The sequence below is a fragment of the Maylandia zebra genome, linkage group LG6, assembly GCF_041146795.1.
Source record: "Maylandia zebra isolate NMK-2024a linkage group LG6, Mzebra_GT3a, whole genome shotgun sequence".
Classification (NCBI taxonomy): domain Eukaryota; kingdom Metazoa; phylum Chordata; class Actinopteri; order Cichliformes; family Cichlidae; genus Maylandia; species Maylandia zebra.
In genome coordinates, this window is record NC_135172.1 from 22361456 (window position 1) to 22386476 (window position 25021).

General features: G+C 40.1%; 1 protein-coding gene across 3 annotated transcripts in view; it reads left to right on the top strand.

The window, feature by feature from the left end:
* The window catches only part of rnf24 (ring finger protein 24), a 31710-nt gene extending 11494 nt beyond the window's left edge, over positions 1–20216 (top strand). For all 3 annotated transcript variants that reach the window (XM_004549458.2, XM_004549459.3, XM_004549457.3), the window contains 5 exons: positions 931–1080; positions 7422–7464; positions 8028–8069; positions 13187–13266; positions 16538–20216. In XM_004549458.2, coding sequence (XP_004549515.1) covers positions 938–1080; positions 7422–7464; positions 8028–8069; positions 13187–13266; positions 16538–16679 — 450 coding nt within the window. In that variant the 5' untranslated portion in view covers positions 931–937 and the 3' untranslated portion in view covers positions 16680–20216. The remainder of the gene's footprint in view (positions 1–930; positions 1081–7421; positions 7465–8027; positions 8070–13186; positions 13267–16537) is intronic.
* The last annotated feature ends 4805 nt before the right edge of the window (positions 20217–25021 follow it).

Sequence of the window (25021 nt, forward strand, 5' to 3'; positions counted from 1 at the left end):
TACCAGCTGGAGTAATGTCATGTAGAAGCGCCTCGAAATAAAGCTAAGAAAGTGCCCACCATATGGAGGTGACTCTGTTATGTAATAGAAAGCTTTTTTGGGGGGAGGGGGGTGGACAGTTATACAGTGAGCAGGGGATTGTTAATGGCCTCAGTAAAACCTCCAAAACTTTCCACTCGGGAAGTGTACAGGAATGAAGCCTTTAGGGAAGAGGGAGGAGCACAAGACACGGGTCCAAAAGGAGCAAAAGTTATTCCGGTCCCCCCTCCTCATCTTCTGTGGGTAGGCTCAGACATGCCCAGTCTTGTCCTTTTTCATAAGTTGAGTAAGAGCACTTGGCCAGTTTATCCTTGTTAGTGTTCCTTGGATTTGATGGATTAAGTTTATCAGAAGTACAAACATGGAAGAAAATATTAAACAAAAGTTGCCTGCACATGTGTTTACACTCTTTTTAAATGATATAAATTACATAAATAAACAATTTTCTCTGTTCTCTTGCCTTGTTTTGGTAGAAACAAAGCTTTAGTGGTTCGATACCAAGAGGTCGTGAATGCTATAATGTCACAGTTGTGCTTTCTGAGTTGCCCTTTATTACTCGTTGCATCATTGCCCTGCTGTTTGTTTTCATTGCAGATTCTGAGGTTTAAGTTTACCTTCATGCAGGATGGTTTTAGTCTTTGGACAACAAGTCCCAGTTAACCCGTGTTTTATCATTACATTGTATTTTACATCACTTCATCAAGGTTAACTAATTGTAACACTTGTAGATATATGGTATTACAGTTAAGCAGCACTTCTAAAATGATGACATGCCCTCAGCTCCAGCTCCTTAGAGTCATTTAGTTTTCTTACTGGTACAAAGGGGTTTTCTTTCTGTGGACTGTGTTGGTGTCTGGAAGTACTTATGTCCATTTGTGTCTTTCCATCCAGGCTATCCATGAGCTCCGATTTCCCACACTACAGTTTCAGGATGCCAAATATAGGGTTCCAGAACCTTCCCCTTAACATCTACATTGTGGTGTTTGGGACAGCCATCTTTGTCTTCATCCTCAGCCTCCTCTTCTGCTGCTACTTAATAAGGTAAGAGTCATGCAGACTTTAGCTTGGGATCAGCGGAGGATTGGAATTTTTATAATGTGTCTGTGTGTGAGAGAGAAATGGTTGCTTTGCCATGCGGGTTTGTGGCATAAAGTGTCATACAGGCAACATTAGTGTGTGCATAAGATTAATCTGGTGCTAGTACCGCATGTGGTCTCTGAAAAGCTAGGATGGAAGATACAAACATTTATTAATCATTTAAAGAGACACATTGTTGTATTTTTTTTAATACATTCATTATTTATTGATTTTTGTGTTGGTATTTGTAAATCAGTTAACCTGAGAAGGCTCCCAGATTTGCCTATACAAATTCATTTACATGTGCAAATTAGGAAGCAAATTCCAATCATTACTCTCCCATTCCTGTAAATCAGCCCCAGCAGGCTTGGAATTTGCGCGCACATTTGTAATTCACACAGCTCTGTCCAGAAGAGGTTGTGTGAAGCTTGTTTTCGAAGACGATGGTGATTTAGAACACAGCGTACCACTTGACCACCAAACCATCAGCGCCAGTGCTCATCTGACACTTGAAAACTGTCATTATGCAACGGCACGATAGCTCTTTCTCTAGGTCTGTTTGCCTCACATTCATTCAGAATTCCCCTTGTACTGTTTCACTTTAGCTCTGTCCATATTTTTGCATAATGTGAGGAGATGTTGAGTACTGAAAATGGCTTAATGTTAATGAGTTCTTTATAACTAGTAATTCAGAAACATGGAAATGCTTGTGCATACGTGCGAGCTGGTTACATAACATGACCTTGTAGCCTTTAACAACATACTGTATGGCACTTGTCACTGCCGCTTTAGGCTGAGATTTTGTGGGGAAAGAAAAAAGCTCTTGTTTTCTTCCTTTTTTTGAGAAATGTGTGTTAATAAGCATTTGCTAATAGTTTTCTCACAAGTGGGGAAAAATGTTTCAACAGCACAGTTTGGAGAAAGTTTCTCTGATATACATATATAACAATTTGATATCTTAAAAAATATTTAAAAATGGCTGATATCCAAAGTGGTTTTTTGATACATTATGATGATCATGGCACTACATGTCAAAGAAACTAGTAATAACTTTTTTTATTCATTTATTTATTTGCTGCTTTATTGCCACTTAACCTAACCTAAACCTTTAGGATATGCATTAAACTTCCACTGGTGTTTAAACATGTTGCTTGTAACTAATCTTTTTTTTAAGCCCCTTTGTAAGCACAGCATCTTTAGTGTAATTATTTCCTTTAAAGGAAAATTCAGAGATTGCTACTTACCAGCTACATCTACACTAATACGTTTTCATTTTGATACGCTGCTTTTGACAAAAAACCATCCCTAAACAGATGAACACTCATCTGTTTAGTAACGTTACGAAAACCATCTCTGGACTTACTGAAATGGTTAAAAGCGTACATCGCATAACTGTTTGTGTTGACAGAAGTGGTGTGAACGTGTTGTGATTCATAATCCATGTTGAAGTGTCCAGTTAGCCAGGGCTGATGTCTTTTTGTTCTCTAGAGAAGGTCATGAGGTAGAGGACAGCAAATACTAACTGCTTCCAAATGCGTGTCTGGCTGTCCAGATGAGGCCAATTCTTACTATAGCATTTAGTACCAAAATTTAGATACTCGTTTGCAATCATCCTAATGGTGCGATCTTCACGGACACGCAGCCACAGCAACGCAACAGACTTGGCAAAGCAGCTGAGACACTGACAAGTATCCAACTGTTAACGTACATATTAACCAGGCCAGTGCACACAGTTAAATGTTACCACACAGCCACATGTCTTTTCCGTTAAGTTATCATTGAGTTAGCGGCTGTAGCTAGTTAATAGAAAGATAGCAGTAATGTTGGAGCATGGCAAGTCCCGCTTGTCTGTAATGTGAAGAGACAGCGTAATATTCATTTAACAGAAGAACAAAACAGGATGTTTCTTTTGGGGAGTTTAAAACATCCCCAGCAAGGGCTGTGCGATATGACCAAAATCTCATATCCCGATATATAAGAATTTTATCGTCCAGATAACGATATAAATCACAAAAATGTAACATTTTCTGTAAATTCTGTGAATCTCGGGCAGCTCGACTTGCGCGTCCTTTACCCGGAGTCGAGTGTTTTAACCGATGCATGAAATGATACATTTTTAGACATAAGTTGTACCGGCCGCCGTTTTCTTTGTATTTATTACACGGCGTGCTGCGGGTTGCCTGTTCTAACGTTTGAGTCTAAGGTTTATTTTTTTAGCACCTGCTGGCTCTTTTTTACTTCTCATCTGTAAATAATCTGCTCTTTCACGTGATTCAGTTTATTTTGAAAAGTCTCAACAGGATCTTGAGCTTTATTGTGAAAGGTTTATGTGGAACATAAACAAGCGGACACGCGATGGTTTTACCGTCGTTGTTGCTAACGACAACGCATAAAAACAGGCGCTTGTCCGTCCGTAGTGTGGTTATATACAGTGTTGGGAAGGTTACTTTTAAAATGTATTCCACTACAGATTACAGAATACATGCCCCAAAATGTATTTTGTAATGTATTCCGTTACGTTACTCAATGAGAGTAACGTATTCTGCATACTTAGGATTACTTTGGATATATTATCATGCTTTTTACAACTGCATGAATGTACTGTTGCTGTGTGATTTATTACTATTACTGAAGGTCCGTGGCTCCGAACCGTAGTAAAGGGACCTCTGGCTAATACGTTGGTTCCGTGTCGGGCTCGTAGCCGAAAAATAGAGACAGAGAGAGGCGTTGAAAGGCTGCTCCAACGGAACTTATTGTTTCGGAGGAAAACACGAACACGGTGTACAGTCGAGTCTTAATAGTTAACTTACAACTGGGCTCGTCAGGCACTCTTCTTGGCTGAAGTGGTTATTATTGTTTCTGCTCGGTGACAGCTCGTACTTTTTCACTCACATTTTTCTCCCTCCTCGCGCTCACAGACACATAACTGGTATGGCAGTCCATTCTCCCTGCAGCACGGACTACACTGCCATAAGGCTACATTCATTAGGCCTATTAGCTTAGCACAACAACAACAACAACAACAAAAAAGCGCTCTCTCACCCAGGAAACACACAGTTGCAGAGAGACTGCGTCACCATGGCAACCGTAACGCTGCCGCCTGGAACAACAGAACGTAGCTGTCAAACAAAACCCAAACAGTCCTGACCCGCCACAATATGAAACAGGAAAATACCGCCGTGTAATCCATTTATTTCAACAAAGTAACTGTATTCTAAATACCACCTTTTTAAACGGTAACTGTAACGGAATACAGTTACTCATATTCTGTATTTTAAATACGTAATGGCGGTACATTTATTCCGTTACTCCCCAACACTGGTTATATAAAATATAAGAGAAAGAGAGAACTTTAAGAAATTAATATAGCCACTACAGTGACCATCAAAACGATAAAAAAATATTGCCATAAACAGTTTATTTTGCGACACCACGAAACAAACGATAGCGTAAAATGAAACGATAGACGTTTTTATATCGTCATCCGATATATATCGTTATATCGAACAGCCCTATCCCACACACTAAGCTATTCTAGGAATGACCTAGCAGGGCCATTAGCTAAAAGATCCTAATTAGCTGGACTTGACATTAAACTGTGTTTGATCTGCGGCGCTCCTAGTTTGAATAATAAAAAAGCACAAGCTAAGATGTGTCCAGCAGCATTTTCAGAACTTTGCTGTAGGAGTCAGGGCCATGTGGACACTAGCTATAAACATCCAGAAAGTTTTGCTTTTTAAAATGAAAACGTATTAGTGTGGACATGATTTCATTCCCTTGCTAGCTCCTTTTGTAAGCCGACTGGCCTAATCAAATTGTCCCGGCTGCTGTTGCAACACGGGTTTTATCCTGGCAGCAGCAGACTGAACACAAATAATGCCCAGCGTTTTTTATCTAAAACAGTGAGAAGCAGCAGTTGCTCAAAAATTTCTCCCCTCGCCGTCTTGTCATGTCCTGTCTTGCAGGGCAAATGGTAAGTAGATTAACTCCTCTTGTGTCCTTACAATTCCTCATCTAACTGTAAAGAGACACTTAATGACTTTGATGCAGTCCCATGATTCAGTACTAAAAGCTGACATTGCCAGGTTCACTCTCTAAATGCAAATGAGCGATTTTGGCTCCATAAAAAGACTTCTAAAGATGCAGTCTCCCAAAGGGTGAATCAGTTATGAGTATATGTATAAATTTTCTCATGGTGTCCGATAATTTAAAAAAAATGACACGATTGCTCCATATTTGGGAAATACTTTGTGGAGCTCTGTGGACACGGCTCACACCACCATGAAGGGGGAATCTTAAGGTTTCTGTGCAGTAAAGCATCACCGGCAGGGGCGAGAAAGGAGAGATGAAGTAACACGTTAGAGTTCACTCGCAAGATTCCAGCAGACATATACTCGCAGATACATTTTGACAGAAGGCAGACTCTCACAGAGAAACGCAACCACATCTCTCAGCGAGTCTCTAATCCATACACACACAGGTGCAAAATATGCAGTTCAGTTTGCACAAACATTCAAAGAGTCTTAAGTATTGGGTGTTTCTGTAACGTGGAAAAGGAGCACTGAACAAATGCGGCAAGTATATTTGAATCTGTTAGTCATCACTGCAGTTTATAATATTCATTACGTGCTCATGATACCACAGGGCAGATGATACATGTTTTTATGTAGGTGGCACTGACTGCAGCGTAATTCTATCCTATTTGGCACCTGGTTCTCATATTAAGTATTCTCCCACTTTTGCCCACTTTTACATTGTACTTGTGGGTTAATGAGCACCCCCCCCTCCCTCCCCCCCATCAGTCACCTATGACCCACCCTCCCATGATCTTGTCCCCTACCCCTGGGAGTCTCTGCACCTTTACCTGCTGACCTCTTTCAAAATGTCAGTTTCTCTCCTAGACTGTGCTGCTTGTTTTACAGATCCCTCTCACTCTGCTGCGAGAGGTTAAGGTTACTTGTAATGGAGGTAAATCTTACAAACCTATGAATTTTTCCTATCTCTTTTGCTCTTTTTTTCCTTCCCTAATTTTTTATTTCATTTATTTATTTGTTTGTTTGTTTTTGCATATGCTATTCTGCCTCTCAGTACCTAGAACCTCTTATCCAGTGTTCTTCCTGTTGTCTGAATGTTTTTTGTAGCTTAAACTCGGGTTGTATCGACCGGTACTCTTGTTGTGCTTTTATAGAGTGCCTCAGGAACCTGCAGTAATGCTTTTAATGTATGATCCGCTGTGTTTTTGGTGATGTGAGTTGATATTTTACCTTAGGTTCAGTGCTTGTTTTGACAGGAAACCAAGAGTATCTGTTAATATGTAATTTGCTTACTACTGCGTTCTCCTTCATCGTCTTCTTTCTTTCCTTTCGGCTGCTCCCTTTAGGGGTCGCCACAGCGACTCGTCTGCCTCCATCAACCCTCTGCATGTCCTCTGTTGCTCATCCATGAACTTCTGTGATCTTCCTCTTTTCCTCCTGCCTGGCAGCTCCAGCTTCAACACCCTTTTATGAATATATCCATTAGCCCTCCTTTGCAACAAACCATCTCGGCTTTGCTGCTTCAACTTTGTGTCCAAACTCTGATGTACCCGTTTCTAATCCCTGCTGGTCATTCCCAGTGAAAAACTTAGCATCTTCAGCTTAGCCTCCTGTCTTTTTGTCCGTGCCACCGTCTCTAAATCATACATCATAGTAGGTCTCACTACACCTCCGTGTCTGCACTCTCTTCTTCACCTCTCTTATCCATTGTCTGTTTCTTTGGATGGTTGACCCCATGTATTTAAACTCATCGACCTTCACTGCCTTTCATCCTTGCATGGTCTCCTTTCCTGCACTTGCCCTCTCATTCACACACGTGTATTCTGTCTCGCTTCTGCTGCCTTTACTCTTTCTCCTCTCCATTGCATACCTCCAGCTCTCCAGGCTCTCTTCCCTGCTCTCAGCTTCTGCATTGCTAGTCAAAAAGATTTAAAAACATGTTGCTTTAGAAATATTTTACTTACCCTGTGTGAGGGGGTGAAGCTTGCCAGAAGCAGGACTCGTGCACTCACGAGAAAAATGCACAACCCAAACATATCTCATGGTTGCGCACTGCTCTGTCTCTTAGCGAAATAATTTCTGAACTAGTTATGTACACCAAGTTATGACAGTGTTTATCATTTTAATTAAAGCACCCCTGCTGATAAACTAGAGTAGACTGACTCTAGGAAAAAAAATTTTCAGGACATGTGGATTGTTTCTGTGTTATAGAGTCAAGTGAAGGAGGCCAATTATTAATCAAAAAGGTGTTTTGTCTTTACTTCTCCCCAGGTTACGGCACCAGGCGCACAAAGAGCTATATGCTTACAAACAAGTAAGAAAAAGCGCGCGCACGCACACACACACACACACACACACACACACACACACACACACACACACACACACACACACTTCAGAGATAGGAAATCATCTGTAGCTAAATGCACCGCAGAAATGAAGTATCATTGCAGTGTCTAGTTTATATCAGCTGTGCATTGGCCATCATTTAAAATTCCCATTGCTGACTCCTTAGGCAGCAGCAAGAATTTTAAAGGGTTTGTGTTTTTTGTAAGCACGCGTGCACGTCCAGCACTTCCGGAAAAGTCACGGTTATGTGAAAGATGTGAGCAGATAATAGCGTGTAAAGAAAGAAAGAGAGATGGAAGGTGTTAACAAACTTACATTATGTAATACTGCGTATTACCAGCATGCAAAAAGCATCCAAACATGGCATCACAGAATATAAACACATGTTTTGTGCGTTGTGTCTCTCTGATTGTTAATCACACATTTTAGTGTATAATATTGTGATGTTTCTGTTCAGGAACTGGTTATAATTATTCTCATACAGTGTTAATCTAACTAATGGTTCTTCTTCTGTTGTTGCACCTTTAGGTCATTCAGAAGGAAAAAGTCAAAGAGCTAAATTTGCATGAGGTAAGTGCTTTTCTGTTTCGTTGGCTAATATCAGGCATCACTGTCAAGGCTTGCTGCGTCTACTGCAACAGTTTGTCACGCAGTATCAGCAGCAGACACTTTTCTCTGTCAATTTTAAACCTGTCAGTCACAAACGTCTTAGCTGTAGCCCCACCGTGTGTTTTTATTCAGGTTTTTAAATCTCATCCTCTTAGTTTTGTACTTGCATAGGAGATGTCCTGGGTCGTCATTTAATTTAAAACAAAGTCCAGAGCTCTGGGCCTGTGAAGCAACAATTTAATGTTACAAAAAAAGTTTAGAGCAGAGGTATCAAACATAAGATCCAGGGGCTAGAATTGGCCTGGCAAAGACTCCAATCTGGCCAACTGGATGGCTTTGGAACAAGTGAAGGAGGGCAGAGATTTTAGTCTTTTAACTAAAACTTTATCTGTAATTTCAAACATTTATTTTTTTATCGTGTAGAGAAACTGACACATGCTGTTGGAATTGCATGTCTTTTTTATATTAAGATATCTCTGGGATTAACATCAAAGTGATCCCTATGTGGCCCACAATGTAAAACGAGTGCGACGTCCGCAAAGATGTTATGCAATAAACATCGCGAACAGACGTTCACCGTGTTTGAACAGGGTTTGTTAAGATTTGGTTTGACAACAGTGATGACTGATACGCACTGTTTGTCATCCAACATTCAACATGTGTCTTCACTCATTGTCATGTGAAAAGGTGTAGTTAAGGCATTAACGTCCTCCCTGTTATTATTACGTAATGCTCGGTGTCAGCTCAGTGTGGTTGGAAAATTACAAACGCAGAAGTAAAGCTGCATCGCTTCTTGCGGACAGCCTTTTAACAGAGCAGCGAAAATGAAATGTCAACAAATAGCATCTTCGTGTGTGCTTTGGCACAGGCATGGCCATATTTTCTCATCAGCCGTGCTGGAATTTCCTGCTGTCCCATCAGGCTTCGGGGTTTTATTTATGTTATTAGGAATCGAGGGAGAAAGCATCACAAAGTGTCGTGTGAATGAAGCGCGTGACAGAGTAACCAAGCTGTGTTTAAGGACAATAATATATATGCACACAAGGCTGACCCAGTTCCAGGCTCACAGGATTACCCGGTGGAAATGAGCACAGCCTAAGCTACGTGGATTTGGTCTATATAGCATAGCAGTGTAATATGGAACCCACTGAGTGTTTATATAAGTCTGTAACTTGAACAGCACCATCCTAAGCTGGTGCTGTTTTTAGCATGGCTTTGATCCCAGTCTTACATGTTATGTCGGTTTTATGTAAAGAGTGGCTGTCGTAATAGCATCACATGAAGTTCATGCTTCTGTGTCTTCTCAGACTTTTTTTTGTGTGTGTGTGTGTATTTGTAGTTATAAACAAGTGCACACATCTAAAAATATACCAGATGCTTGGAAACCCTCCCCCCAACTCCCAAGTGTATCGTGTTGTTTTTGGGACGTTTTTAAAATAGGAAAAGCTGCACAAACACATCAGTGCTGAATGACTTTGATTAAAAAAAAACTAAAAGTCACGCTTTGAGACCTGCATGAAATATGCCTGTCATGTTCCAGCAGTGCAATACATAACACTGTGTCTATTTGCTGTGGTTGCATTTTCCTATCTATGTAGGGAAGAGGTAATGATTTCATATCTTTATCTTTCATTCATCTTATCTAGTGCTGTGTAATTTGCTTTATCAGTTTGATATGGTTGTTGGTCATATGTTGAGAGTTATTGATGTTGAGCTGGATGAATAGCCTGGGAATATGTATGCAAGAATACAGTTAGCAAGTGGCAGCAACTGCCTATTGTAAACATTCAGTTGTTTTAACCGTGTAAAAGCCCAGAAAAGTAAAATTATTTGAAACTAGAGTGTTTATTGAAGTTTCTGACAAATACGAAATTAATTAATTTGTGTTATTTGGAATTTGGGCAAGTTATTGTTTACATTGTATCTTTAAAAAAATAGAATTAGATTGATAATATGGAGGTATCATAAACTCATGTAGCAAATATTTGGCATTGTAAGGGTTCGTTTTGCTTTGTGAGGAGTTTATTTTGCTTTTTTTTTTTCTTTTCTTTTAGAGATGTTTGCTGCATTAAATTCAAAGAATACATCTAATACATTATAGCGTCATTTTGTTTGTCACTGATGGGTTTTGGCGAGTGTTTTGTTTCTTTTACACATTGGTGGAGCTTTTTTAAAAAAATCTTTTTTAACTGTATGTTACATGTTGTGTGTTCCTGTTAAAAAATGATGGCTAAAGGTTAGTAACCTGATTTTAATGTAAGTGCATCATCATAAACTTCAGCTTCCTCTAAACTTTTAATTTTAAAAAGTGTACATGCAGAGATTGAAATGAAAGTAAACGTCTGCAGATGGGGAAACTGTGAAACTCTTGGTATTAATGTTCCTCTTAGTACCTCTTTACACAGTAGAAAGTGGTAAGACTGTGGGTGGTAATTACAGTTTGTGGTCCCAGCGTGCTAGGCAACATGTTCTCATCACTAGAGATGAGGAGATCGGAGTCCTTCACACGTCTGCTCTTTCTCACAATTTCGTTTTAAGCATTACGCTGATCCTCGGATGGTCTTTTTCTCTACCTGTTAATTTGATCTCTTTCTGTTGCTTGGCTGAGTTGAATGAAGAACGCTCTTTGTCTGGTAAATTTGTACGTGCAGAGCATTGCTTGGCATTCATGTACTGTTCTTGCTTCAATAAAATCAACAAGAGGGTAGAGTGTCTTTTGGGGTTTTTTTGTACAGTTTTTGGAAGCTTGCAGGATTAATCCACTTAACAGTGAAAAAATAGGTTCTGTCAAAAGTTGGCCGACAGTGTCACATCTAAGCCGTGAGGGTGACGCCACAGAAAAAGGCACTGAGAAAAACAAGAACACTGATCTATTCACCAATCAAGAGACCAAAGCAGACATCTTAACAGAGAAGTGTTGTGTGTCCAAAACTCCTCAGGAGTGGAAGCTAAAGCCCCCCATACTGTTCTTTTCATCCACAGTCATCCATTCAGCACTTGTAAAATAGAAGTTAGAGAGAAAATGTCGTCGAGTTTGAATAGCCAGTGAGCCCCTCATTAAAAGCTTCTACTGTAAAGGCTGTATGAAAATTGGCTTCATAGACCAACAGTTTATCTATTTCAGAGTTCACAATACTTCCCTAGACTTTACCTCCACTGTGAAATCATCCCAGCTGGCCATTGATGGCATGGATAGGTAGTAAGATTTGCTGCAAGTTATAGGAACGGTTGGGAACGATGACTCTTGCAGGATACTTCTCATTTTAATTTGTTTCAAGCAACATTAAATTGAGAGAGCACTCTTCTTACTGGAAGAGAAATCCATCTGCATCTGAATTGATCAAATGTAGCCAGCATGCCTGAAATAAGTAGCACGTCAAATAGCGCTTAGTGTGCCGTGTGGTTCTTGGGTGTTTGTGAACTGTATAATTTGCCCCACCATAGATTCGCGTCAGCATCTCCATCATAATAAGACCTGCGTCACCGACGGTCATGCACAGGCATCGCTCAATGCTTGCACTTCTGCACAAATTTAAAATGAGCGTGCGTGTCAGTCAGCTACATTGATCAAACACAAAAAAGAGAGAAAATAGACAGAAGCTAATGTGATTTCAGAGTCTAGTTTTCTATTTCTGGAGTAATATACTTATGTCTGTTCCCTTCCATATGTATGAAATGAAGCAAAAAAGAGATGGGTGAAGTGAAGAAAACCTGTTACTCTAAGTGCAGAAAAGTCATAATCCATGTAAAACAGTTGGGGAGTAATGGCAACCGTTTTTAAATTAGTCTGGCCACATTACCAAGACTACCAAGAAGGCTAGGAAGCTCTCCTAGCCTTCCCAAGCAGTTGTAATGAAGATAAATCTGGGTTTAACAATGCTTTCTTGAGTTGCCAGTTAATTTAAACTCAGTATTGTATGGGGGAAAACTAATTGCCTGCCTTCCACCCTATGACAGATGGGATAGGCTATAGTAACTCTGCAACTTTGAATCGGATTGGTGGAAGAAAATGTATAGATGGATGGATGCTGTAGGTCCAGCAGAGAACGTTATTTCTAAAACTCCTAGGAGTTTTAGAAATAACGTTCTCTGCTGGGTCTCTCATAGGGGAATTTTGATGAGCGCTGAATTCCAGCGACTACATGAAAGGGCTGCATTGTTTCTTTGATGAAAGGCCTGCAGTTACTCAAAGTCAGGGGGAAGGGGATGATTGAGCCAGTGTTGCTCATAATAGGCTATCATAATATTACTGCAATCGATTGTGACAACATTACGAACCCAGGATCTATTCTTAACCCAGTTAAAGGCCAAGGGCTCATCATCACGCTCATCTAAAGCCACCAAAATAGAATTTGCAGGCGGTGGAGGGGTGAACGGATCAGTGGAATATTATTTTTTCCATCCCCACATGTTTCACTTCCTAATTTCCAAGAATTCCACACAACCACAACAGTTAGCTAAAACTATAAGGTGACCTGTTACGCTAGTTGAAAGTGTTTTTGTTTAAACCAAAATGGCATCCACATCCTGCTCATCGGGAATTTCTCAATGACCCTGACAAGGACTTTTTTTTCAGGGAACTTGAGCTGAACTGCCCAGAAATGGTTACTGTCTTACAATCGAGTTTAAAGTCTTGAATTGTAGTCATAGTGTGGGCTTTAGTATGCTTTCTTGTTTCATTCAAACCAGATCTGAAGATCTCTCAGCTTTTCTAACTTACGACTCCAGAAATGAACTGATAATCTCTCACCATCTGCATTACAGTGTTGATTGCTTTCCTGTTGAAAAGGGGAAAACCAAAACTACTGTAATGTGTGGCCTCTTGGCCGCGAACGGAACAAGTCCCCATGAGTGTTGCATCAGAGTTATACAACAGGCATAGTTGGTCAGTTGGACTTTTTTCCGTGGTTTTGGGGTTTTTTTCAGGCTGTTCTGGGGTGGGTTTTTGTTAAGTTTTTGGTGTTGTTGGTAAAAGTTTTTTTTTGTGTGTGTGTGTTTGTTCTTTTCACTAACACAAAGCTAAAATGATGCATGGCTTTATACAGAAAGCACCTCCTAACTCCCCCGATCTCTTTCAGATTTGTGCAGTGTGCTTGGAGGAGTTCAAACAGAAAGATGAGCTGGGGATTTGTCCATGCAAACACGCCTTTCATAGGAAGTAAGTACACGGTCTTATTGACATGCACAAGCACACACAGACACACACGTTTGTACACATCCAGTCAAGGACAAACAAGTCATTAAAGATTTCTTTATCTGGATGGTGTATTTCCATTGATTTTCCCACTTTTTAGGTATAGTAAATACAAATCGCTAGATGTTCTGCAATTTCAGAGACTTAGGGTGAACAATTATTGTCAAGCTTGTTGCGTTTGTGTGGAAGCCAACAATAACAAATGCCTCAGAGTTGCATGTTTTTGGGACACTAAACTAAAGCCCAGTGTTTATGAATTGGGAACTGCAGATGACATGTTGGATTGCTTCAGCCTGTTTGTCCCACACCTCCCCCCATGGCCTCCTACTTCAACTGAGTTCATTATAACAGCACGATGCCTCCCTTGGCCTAGTTTTTCTCTGCAGTTGCTGCAAGAGTAGTGACCTCTCACCTCTATATATACACACTGCTCTGCTCTAGTGCAAGGTAAGGAAAGGCATGCCGCTGTGCAGAGGAAAAGGTTTATTGAGGAGGGTATTGCTGGGTAGATCTTTTTACAAATGATGAGAAGAGAGGCAAATTATACAAGAAAAATAGGGTTCCAGTGAATGTTTGGTTAATGAAAAAGAAATAAAATAAAAGAAGTGCTAGTGAGTCATGCAAGTGCAGAATTATTTGTGAATTTAGAGATATGTTTGTCTTGATCCTTGCATGTAATCAAAATCTGTATCAAGATTTGTGGATGTGTACATACAGTTGTAGATGTTGTTTGTGGTTATTAACGGCTTAAAGTGTTGCACTCTGAGAGCTGGAAATAAATCTCCTCTCACCTGGCTGTCTCTTTATGAGGATTTTGGCTACACTTGGGTCTGAGCGGCTCTAGGAATAGATGTGCGACGGTTTGCAAATGTATGTGTTGTTTTTTTTGCTGGTTAATGAGCTGATATATGTTTCATATTTTCCTCTTGAACACAGCCACTGGAAGACAGAAAGCCAAACCTCTGGTGATCTACATTTGACCACTTAATTATTATTATGAGCTCTGGGTAATGACCAAAAGACTGAGAAACAAAACACGTATTTACTTATGAGATGAAACTTGTGGCAAAGAACGCTTTTAAAAGGGCGCCCCCATTAGGCCAGGTGGAAATAAAACTCCTATCCGGTTGTTCAGTGATGACGCGACGAATCCTACTTCCGGGTCTAAAGTAGCCTGCGTTTAATATGGCTTTTGTGTTGTTAACATGTTTAATGTTATGTATTTTCTTCTATTTAATCTCAAAAAACTCCTAAAACAGTCAGTGATCACTGTTGACCTCCCTCGGCTTTTATTACCACTAATCATTTATTTAAGCTCAGTTTTTAAAACCTTAGGATGTAACTACAGCCCAGCCCATGCAGCAGTATATGAATGACTAGCCTCGTATTGTGGATGGATTATCTCAGTTGTTCTCCTGGCTGAAGTTTGGTCCTTTTACAGCATCCTGCCATGCGATTACATTTGTTCCTGACCACTGAGAACACTCACGTTAACTTTTATCGAGTGGAAAAAAAGTTAGCTTGTTTATATTATGCTAACATAGCTGTGTCGCTAGCGGTCACGTAGCACATCATTATATACCAGCTAGCCCAACTTCAGTAACCCTACAAACGTCACTGCTGTTTAGTTTTCCGTCTTCATTTATGCTGGAAGTGATAACAGAGCTGTACATTTTAATTTGTTTCCAAAACCCCGCAGTCAGGACATGCTATATTGTATTTAGATAGAAGCTAGCGAGCTAACTCCCTGCTAACTTCTAACTCCGTTAAATGTCATAAATTCCGTTTTCATGGATGCCTGGATGTTAAACTCAATTGTTACACCTGGTAGAGCAGAACGCTGATCATTTTATTAAAGATGAAAGACTTTAGACAGTTTTTCAACTCTCAGTAATGCCACAGTGATCGTTTGATATATGGACCTGCAGCGGAGTTTAGGTCCAGACACTGCTAGTGACGTCAGACTGAACAACCGGATAGAAAGCCGCGCAAGCATGTGGAGAACATGCAGACACAAATATTTTAGGATAAACCCAGAAAAAAAAGTTGTCTTTGGTATATGAGGTTTATATTTATTTGCCCCCTTTATTTTCCACTCTGCGTGGGTTTTTTTTGTTTGTTTGTTTTTTTAAATTTGGGATAGATTTTATACCAGATGGTCTTCCAGATGTAATTTATCATGTAAAACATCACTAACTTGTGACCCCTCCTGAGACTCATGTGCAAGTCTTTAATTCATACTTAGTTTTAGTCATAATTTAGGCATCTAAATTCTTGTAGTTTTGGTCTAGTTTTAGGTTTTAAAAAATGGGGGGGCTGATCAAACGTGTGCGTCTAACCTTACTGCAGGAGATTAATTCTGATTGGATCTCGTCTCTCCAGAGAAATTTTGTCTTGTTTTTATTTGTTTACAAAAGTGTCAGTGCATTTCTTCATAGTTCTTCATACTTCGTTACCATCTCGTTTCCATCAAAGGGGTCTGTGGTTATGACGTACCCTATGGGGTAGATTTAATAAAGAAGTGTAACCCCCGTAAAGCAGCGGTCCCCAACCCCCAGGCCTCGGACCGGTACCGGGCCGCGAGAGTTGAGGCTCAGGTGTGAAATGTGTGGTTTTCAGGGTTTTTATCGGTTTTCAGCGTTATTTTGTTATCGTTTTTATCGTTAACTCTGTTTTCCTGGATCTTTTCATGTGTGTTATGAATAAATCTTCTTTTTTTCGGTACCGGTTCTAGTTTTATTTTGTTGTATTTATCCGTGACACCTTAAAGGCCTGTCCGTGAAAATATTGTCGGGCATAAACCAGTCCGTGGCGCAAAAAAGGTTGGGGACCGCTGCCGTAAAGCGAATGTTTTAACGGCAACATCATGCGATTTATTAGCGCCCACTGGTGGAAAAACTGTCATGGCACATTCTCTAAATTGATTTAAACATACCACATTTTGTTTATTCCATAATTTATTACAACATTGTGGCACCACTGCACATGTAAATATAAATATGCCATACGTATTGCTGTTGTCAGTTATCAATTCCGTTACGTACATTGAGAGCTAAGAGCTAACCGGAGCCCATCTCCGTGTATGTGAACCCATAATAATCAATAAAGCTGATTCTGATTTTGATGCTTTTTCCTGCTTACAAGCTGCTATCCTATATTTCCTGTACCCTCTGAATCACTCGCTTCTTTCATCCCTGCCTTTAACTATAAGCGCTGTGCTTTTTCTTTCCTTCAGGTGCCTCATTAAGTGGCTGGAGGTGAGGAAAGTGTGCCCGCTGTGCAACATGCCCGTCTTGCAGCTCGCCCAGCAGGCCGGCAGCACAGACCCTCCTGTGCAGATAGAGCAGCCTTTGCCTGGTATTGAGAACTTGGTGTAGCAGACTGACGGCCTCCTTCACAGTACACTACAAACACACGCATCCCGACACTCATGCTCTTACCTGTACAGGTACACTTTTGGTATGAGTGCGTGGACAGACTGGAGAAACTGGAGCTAATGCTCAGATCTACACAAAAGCTGCGAATCTGCCGCCATCGCCACCTCTCGTATCTTTTTGCATCGGTTCACAAAAGGATTTCCTGACATCTGCTCTAACTGAGAGTCATGTGTTTTCATGTATTTTTATTTTCACGGACAATGAAGAAGAGCTGATAACGAAGAAGTTTTCCTTTTCGACCGAGACGGTCGATAACTTTTTCACAACCAAAGCACTTTTCTGGGGACACCAGCGAAAGACCAGGAGGAAGAAGGAAAAGACAAAAGAACTACAGTACACTAAAATCTCAATAGTTTTTCTTTTATTTAACAAGCACTTTATGAGAAAGGCAAACCTGAATTTGCATGTGGCTCGTAGTCCCAAGGTCAATATATTTTATCATTAACGCTCATTTCCATGTACAGTACAAATAAACCAGGGTTAGGTCATTTTGGATTTTTTTTTTGTTAACAAACAAAATGTACATACACATCAGAAAGGGAAAATTTGGAAAGTTTGTTTAGTTTGTGCTGCACACACACACAAGAAACCGAAGTCAAAGTATCCTCGACTTTATGTCTGACTGAATGTGAAAGGTTTTTACACGCACACAACCCACACGCACACAATTTAGATGAAACATGAAGAATTTGTTCCCACATCATTACTCATTCATAATGTTACAGTTCTCCTTTTTTGTAAGGATTCAAACACATAAAGATGATGCAGTGAACAAATTATAGCATCAGCCATGTGTGGATACTGTCAGCCCTCCACAATCCAGGCATTACTCACAGTTGGGATCAGTCACAGGAAATCAACATTTCACAGTGCCCACTGTTTTAACCTCAAATTGTGTTGGTGTGTATGCACTGATGCTTAATCTTTAAACAGTTAAACAGACCCAACGGAAGTAATCAAGCACTCAGACGTTTCCCAACTAACACAGATGTTGCGCTTTGCTTCGCAGCGTTTTTATTTCATTGAAGCCGAGCTGCGCGGGTGCCGCAGAGACTCGTCTTCGCAAACATTTCACAGAAACAAAGTGTCATACGGTCGAGTCGGCGTCACTCGAAATATCACCGCACGTCCCTCTGAATCTGAATCTGAATGACTTCTGAGTTTAAGCACGCTGCTTTTACCGCTGAATTTGTTTTTGCTTCCGCTCTAGTATTTATGCTTTTTTAAAATAGATATATATATATATATATTTATTGTGATATCTCGGTACAGCTTCATAGAGAGAACGAGTTAGTGGACTCAGCATAGCTTTCAGGCAACATTTCCACACATACATTGGGAGGGGCTCGAGCCGCGAACCCCCCTCTGGCCCCCACCCACAGAGGTAGCAGTCAGCAGGTTGTAATGAAGCAGCAGTTTCATTCACACACGCGCACACAGGTTCAGCTTTTTGGCCGTCGTATTCTGGCGCTTTCGCCCCTCGCCTCTCTCTGTATAGTACAGGGTGCTTTTGTTTCGTGCCACACATACATTAACCCTGAACCCCTGACCTTTGTGTTTTTGTTTTTGTCTCCTGTTAATATGTTGTTGGGCTAAAAGAAAAAAGCTTCATCACTCTGAGATGAATTAGAGATAGTCATTTTATCAATGATGTGTGATATTCAGTAACAGCTGTGTGTTACCTTTTTTAGAAGCACAAACAACAGCAACAAAAAATGAGCCCCCACTACAAAAAGTGAGCTTTCTGTCAGGGCTAACATGCTAACTGATTGTTCTGTTTTCTGGCTGCTTTCTTTCTCAATTATTACACAAAGGTTGAGGTTCACAATACGTGGACGATGCTTCTTCCATTGTTGCTTTGATCTGAATGTCAGGCCACACACACCGCAGTGTTGACCTCTGTGGACATTAAATAAGAACAAAAACAGGGTTATTTTTCTGTCTTGTGTGACGGTCACTCCTCCTGCATGGAAGCAGCACGGTGCTACATAAAAATGTTAAGGCTGATTGAAACGTATTGGCCAATCCCAAACAGACTTATTAGGACACTAGGTGAGCAGGGCGTGTATCAGACAACATCTCCACTTCAAAAGAGTTTTATGTTGAACAAATGAAGCAGCATCAAATCCTGCAGCGTGTGACGGGCAGAATTTGTTGCCTTCTCTCGATCGGTTTCGGTTACAAAAAGGCTGTGACTGTTTTTCTGCACTTCTATTAATCCCAGATCTTCACTTTATCTTTCTTCCATTGTCCCCCGATAGACGCTGGTAATAACACAAGTCTTAATGCTTTGTTCTTGCTAGTGGATTTGTCTTTGAATGTATGTTTCAGGAGAAAAAGGAGAGATTTAATGTGAAAATGTGCTATTTTGCGTAGTCAAGTTGCCACTTTGTTTCACCACTGTAGATGTATGTAGATGCTAGTAACGTAAATAGTGTATTTACACACGGTGCACAAAGAAGAAAAAGCTCCTTCCTGTAAACTGAACGGCAGCTGACACTTCCCCGCAGTCTGCTCTATCTTAAATGTTGCTCGATTGTAAAACACCTTCCACCTGATTTTTTTTTTTCCTTCCCGCGTGCCGTCCCGATCCCGCTAAAAGAGAGCGCGCCAACCCACGGTGAATCAGATTGATCGAGCAAAGAGATGCGAGGGAGTTTCTGTGAGGCTGTGAGCAGAAGAGGCTGGAAGCTGAGCCAGTCATGAATATAGTAATGAACGACTTCCCACCGCTGAAATCACCGTTGACGTCAGCGCCGCTCCTGAGTTACCTCGGGCTATAAATAGACGACAGTCAGGAGCACAGTTTTACACCGAGAATCTACTCGTATTGTGAGTGGAGAGCTTCCTAAAGACGGCCTCACAAGCCACTTTTATTATTGTCCCTTTAGGGCAAGGCGTTTGATGGGGGAATGTGACAGACTCAGTTTTATTCATAAAAGAGTCAAGTTGTTACCTTTTCCTTTCAGATGAGGGTTGCGTTACATTTCCGTGGTTGATTTTAGCGACCAGACCATTTTATTTTATTTTGAAATCTCTATCACTGACGCCCTGAAGTGAACTTTCTTCTTGTTTGTATGGTGTGCTATTTATTTCACCACTGCTCCAGTAGTGACCTCCTTACCCACCAATACTCCCCCCCTCCCCCCGTTTTTATTTTAAATGTCCAAACAAATCCTCCCACCTCCCAGCTTGAGCAGCGTACCTGAACACACCCTCTTGCCTCTTTTTTGTTAACACTGATTACGTTTGTGGACTTTCACAGACATTTGTTTGTAAAACTAAGAATTCTGCAGCCAGAATATTTTTGGAGACAGTCAGTATTTGTAAGCTCTATTTTTGTATATTGTTATTTTGGAGAAAATAATATGCTTTTTTTTTTCTTGTTTTTTGCTAATTTCATGGGTATTCATTTCAAGAAAATGTTGCATGTGACTTGAGTTGAACTGTAAATAAAGTTTCCAAGTTTTGGAAGGATATTTGTTGTGTTTTGTCTTTTCCTCTTCCAGATGTAGTCAAAATGTATCACTAAATTGACAACTCAGGAAAAATAATGTTTGTATGTCCTGTCTCAAGATGCATTCAGTACCTCTTGGCTGGACTGATGTAACTCAGTATTAGCAGGGTGTTCTAAAAGTTCCCTGAAAGCCTTCTGTTGATCCAAAACTATACTGTGACACTAGAAATTCTCTGTATTGGCTTCCTGTTAAATCCACAAACTTGCTCATGCTTAGTTGTCTAAATTTTTCTCCAGAATATTTTAGAGATTTTTACCCCACAGTTTAAACCACCTTGAAGCGACTGTTATTGTGATTTGATGCTATATAAATAAACCTGATTTGAATTAAATCAAAATTATACATATAAATCAAAATTATGTTCCACTGTTATCCTGGTGACTGACAATGGCTTCAGAAAATTAAGGCCACCTCTGCTTAAGTCTTTGGGGTTTTTTTTTCTTCACTGATATCATTTACTCCTTGTTGGGACTGTTTGCCAGTAAATATGATGCACCAGCGCCACCTTCTGGTTAAATACTCAAATGTTTAAACTGCATTTTCAGTTACAATATAATAATTTTTTGCTGACTGCATACTTCCTGGTATTGCAGGTGGATGCGGTCCTGGTTGTTGAGCAGGACAGACGAGAGGCAACTGTAACACTTTTATTTTCTCCAAAAAGAAATAAACTAGAATCATGACACTGGGCATGCCCAGTAGGATTCTTCCTGCATATGAAAGGAAGCAGGACAATTTTAATAACAAGTTTTGACAAAATTGATACATTTTTTTGATGTAGCTGCAAACATTTTTCTTCCACACACATGGGTACTACACACCGGGCCACAAAGGGATGGACATGGTCAATACTCAGGTAGTCTGTGGTGTTTAAATGATGCTCAGCTGGTGCCAAGAAAATATCCCCCGCATCACTAAACCAACACCAGCCTGAACCATTGACACAAGGTAAGCTGGATCCATGCTTTTATGTTGTTTACACCAAATTCTAACCCTGCCATCCAAATGTTTCAGCAGTTATCGAGAGTCATCAGACCAGACAACATTTTTCCAATTTTCTGTTGCCCAATTTTGGTGAGCCCGTGTGAATGGTAGCTTCAGTTTCCTGTCCTTAGTTGTGGCACCCGGTATGTCCATCTGCTTCAAGGATCAACGTGTTTTGCATTCAGAGATGCTTCTAGGCATATCCAATTAAGTTATTGGAGTTACTGTTGCTTGTGAGAATCTTCTCTGTGAATCCTAGAGATGGTTGTGCAGGAAAATCCCAGCACATCATTGGTTTCTGAAATACTCAGATTACTGCAATAATCAGACTACAAATACTCTGGCCCCAGCATTATGCCACATTCAAGGTCACTTAAATCCCCTTTCTTCCTCATTCTCATGCTCAGATTGAACATCAGCAGGTCACCTAGACCATGTCTATATGCCTAAATGCACGGAGTCACTGCCACATGACTGGCTGATGAGATATTTGGGTTTATGAGCAGCTGAACAGGTTTACCTAATATAGTGGCCTTCAGTCTATCTAAAATATTAATTTCAATATTGATTTGCATGGTTTTTAAAAGTGGTTTGAGTGCATAAGACTTGGACTTACAGTACCCTTCGTAGGTGTCCTTTTATTTGAAATACAGTGGAAAATGTTCCCAACCACTGTTACAGCCAGGGACACTCTAACAGTCTCACTTTGTGCTTTAAATTGAATATTTTTACCTGTCAGTAAGAATATATGCATTTATTGCATCAAGGGATGATGTCAAAATTCAATTAACCTGTCCCCAGCCTCTCGTCCTCAGGACTCATCCACTGTTGTCGTGGCTACTATAAGGTTGTTTCTACTTAAACAAATGGGAGCACTCAGTAACATCTGGCCACACGGCATTTCGACACAGCAGCTGGTTTTAACTCATGTTAGAAACCCTTCATCAGGGCACAGCACACTCAGTCTGTTTTGTGTCTGTTTCAGTAAACAGTGGCTCATACACATGTTAATAACTGACAGAGAGAACAGGCTGAGAAAGTACTGGTGTGGCTTGCTTTTGTCACCCTGTAAAATGGTCTCAAGTTTGAGGACATTGTTATCCTAATGCTAGTGTAATGCTACTTTACTTCAACACCAATCACTTTTATGTCAGCATTCCTATTTCAGCCTCTCCCTTTTATCTGACTGTGAACTCATGTCTTGTGTGCACATTTTAGTGAGCGTTTGAATTTGTGTCATACGACATACAAACTAGCACCCACAAACTTAAAATCTATAAATATTAGTTAGCACTTTATAATGATGTCACGCTATTAAGCACTAGTAATATATTAGTAAAGTGCTAGTAAGAGCTTCATTCATCATTTATGATGACATTTATAAATACAGATACATCATTATGATTATATATTTATAAATGACACACTAAGGAGGAGTAATGCTCTGTAAAAGATGAACTAAGCACTTGCTAATACCTTATTTAATACTTAATAGTGTGACATTATTATAAAGTGCTAGCAAATATTTTATATTGTTTTTAAGAAGAGAAACCATCAGAATATCTGTGAAAACTCCAATAGACGACTCATTTGATCTGACCCATGATGGGAAACTGGTCCAGTGTCTAAAAATGCTTTTTCGTAAAATGCAGTTTATCAGTATAATATCAGTATTTTATTTAACAAGGGGCTGTCCTGACATAGATTATGATGTATTACTTGATAGATAGATGTTTGTTTGTCTTTTTTAATTATCAACCCTAAAACTGACAAGTTAGCATAGATACATCAGCCCACTCATGTGAAATCGAGGACTAGGCCTGGTCCTCTCAGCCACCTCAGACCAAAATCAATTAAATGCTGAACATCCAGTGTTGCTTTGGCAACAGTTTGAAATGGTTTGCAATTACTCTCTGTTGAATTTTAAAGCGATAAGATGGCCCACTTTACCTCATGTCCCGGTTTTGTTGGGATCACACTATTGATCGGTCTTCCACTGTCTATCCTGTTTTTAAAATCTGCTTCAAAAGACTCCATGATCTGATTTATTTTCTTCTTGAATTCAGATAATCGAAGGTAGACTTCCTTACTTTATGTCAATTACATAAAAATCGATTTTCAGAATTATTTCAGGAAATAATAAGATTTTTTATTACAGTGTTATAACTCCATCTGAGTCAAAGTGATCAAAAAGGTCATTTCAACATATATTTAAAGTAAGGAAGAGAAAAGAACAACAAACTTTCGGTTTGATCACTTTTATTAAAACGTGACCACTTTGCATCACCTAGATCTTAAAACCTGTCAACAGAAGTGCTTCATGTCATGATTACACTGTTTGATATTTAAGGATACATTGTGTGCGATGCCTCTCTGTGAATAACAAAGATCAGATGAAGGCAACACAAGAAGAAGCTAAACAGGAAGGAGGCGCTTAAAGAGTGAGACAGTGAAGTAGCACACAGCCAGACTGCTCATGAACATGATCCCAGTGGGAGAGGCCACCTTGCTTGAAGTGCTGTTAGATGTTGTTGCAGTGTTGTTCGCAGTAGCGGTGCTGATTGTGCTTGTCATGTTTGTTGCAGTCGTGGCAGTGGCAAAGGTGGGAGCGGTTGAATTTACAGTGGAATTTGTCTGGGCATTTGCTGATGCTGCTGATTGATGAGTAAAACATCCGTATGAGACAGAAAGAGAATAAATGAGAAACTGTGTTTTACTCGCCGATGATCAGGATCTGTATCAGAATGGTCAGAAGCATTTTTGATCTCTGTAATGCCTGAAAACCAAAAGGAAAATTGTAATATTTTGACTTTAAACATTACTGTCTAACAAGCAAATGGTCTAAAAGAGAAAGCTGAACAACCTATTAAAAGTGTGTTACTTACAACACTCCTGTATTTTAATTTCTCTCAGCTCAGTTGCGAACTTGTCTCAGTGCCGAGTCTTCTTGCACCTCAGATGAGCAACTTCGCCTCAAGCTGTGAGTTCTTCCCGTCTTTTATACTGTGAATGGCAGACATGAGGAATGACATGAAAGAGACACCTTTGAAGGATGGCCATTCCTTTCACAGCAGTCACCTAAGTTTAACAAACTGCTTTGTTCATGCGTGCATCTCCAGGATTGTGAGATTATTGACAGATTACAAAGGAATCGGGTTGGTCGCAGGTGAAGAGAAGCAGGGCGTGTGTTCAACATGCTAAAGCCATGTCTTGTGTATGCATACTTACTGGTGACGTTAACGTGTCACGACCAAGGTTAGAAGAAAAGTCCCACAGACTCATCCAGTGGACATCATCTCTTACAGCAGGATGATTCTGCTTTATTCATATAATCATTTTTTAACTGCACTTAAACAACTTCTATTTTTCTTAGGCTGTCTGGAGAAAAACATGTTAGATTTTCTTCCTCCAGAACAAAAACTCCAGACACAAAGAAAAATCTTTTGATTGAATTGGACTCTTTTTAAAAAAACAAAAAACAAAACTACAGTGCACCTATCTTCAGATGGCTGCGTCCCACAGGACATGACAGTGATATGGACCAAAATCTCTGACGAAATGTTTCAAGCAGCTTGTTGAATCTACGCCATGAATTAAAACAGCTCTGAAGGCAAAAAGGGGGTCAAACTCAGTACTAGCAAGACTTTAAATCTTAAGAACGCGATGCTTTTATAGTTCAAAAATGTACTTTTGGAGGACAATCTGCTCATAAATGATCTCAGACTCCCATTTCTGAAGTTCTGAATAAACCATCAGTTCACAGCCCATTAATCATCAAAC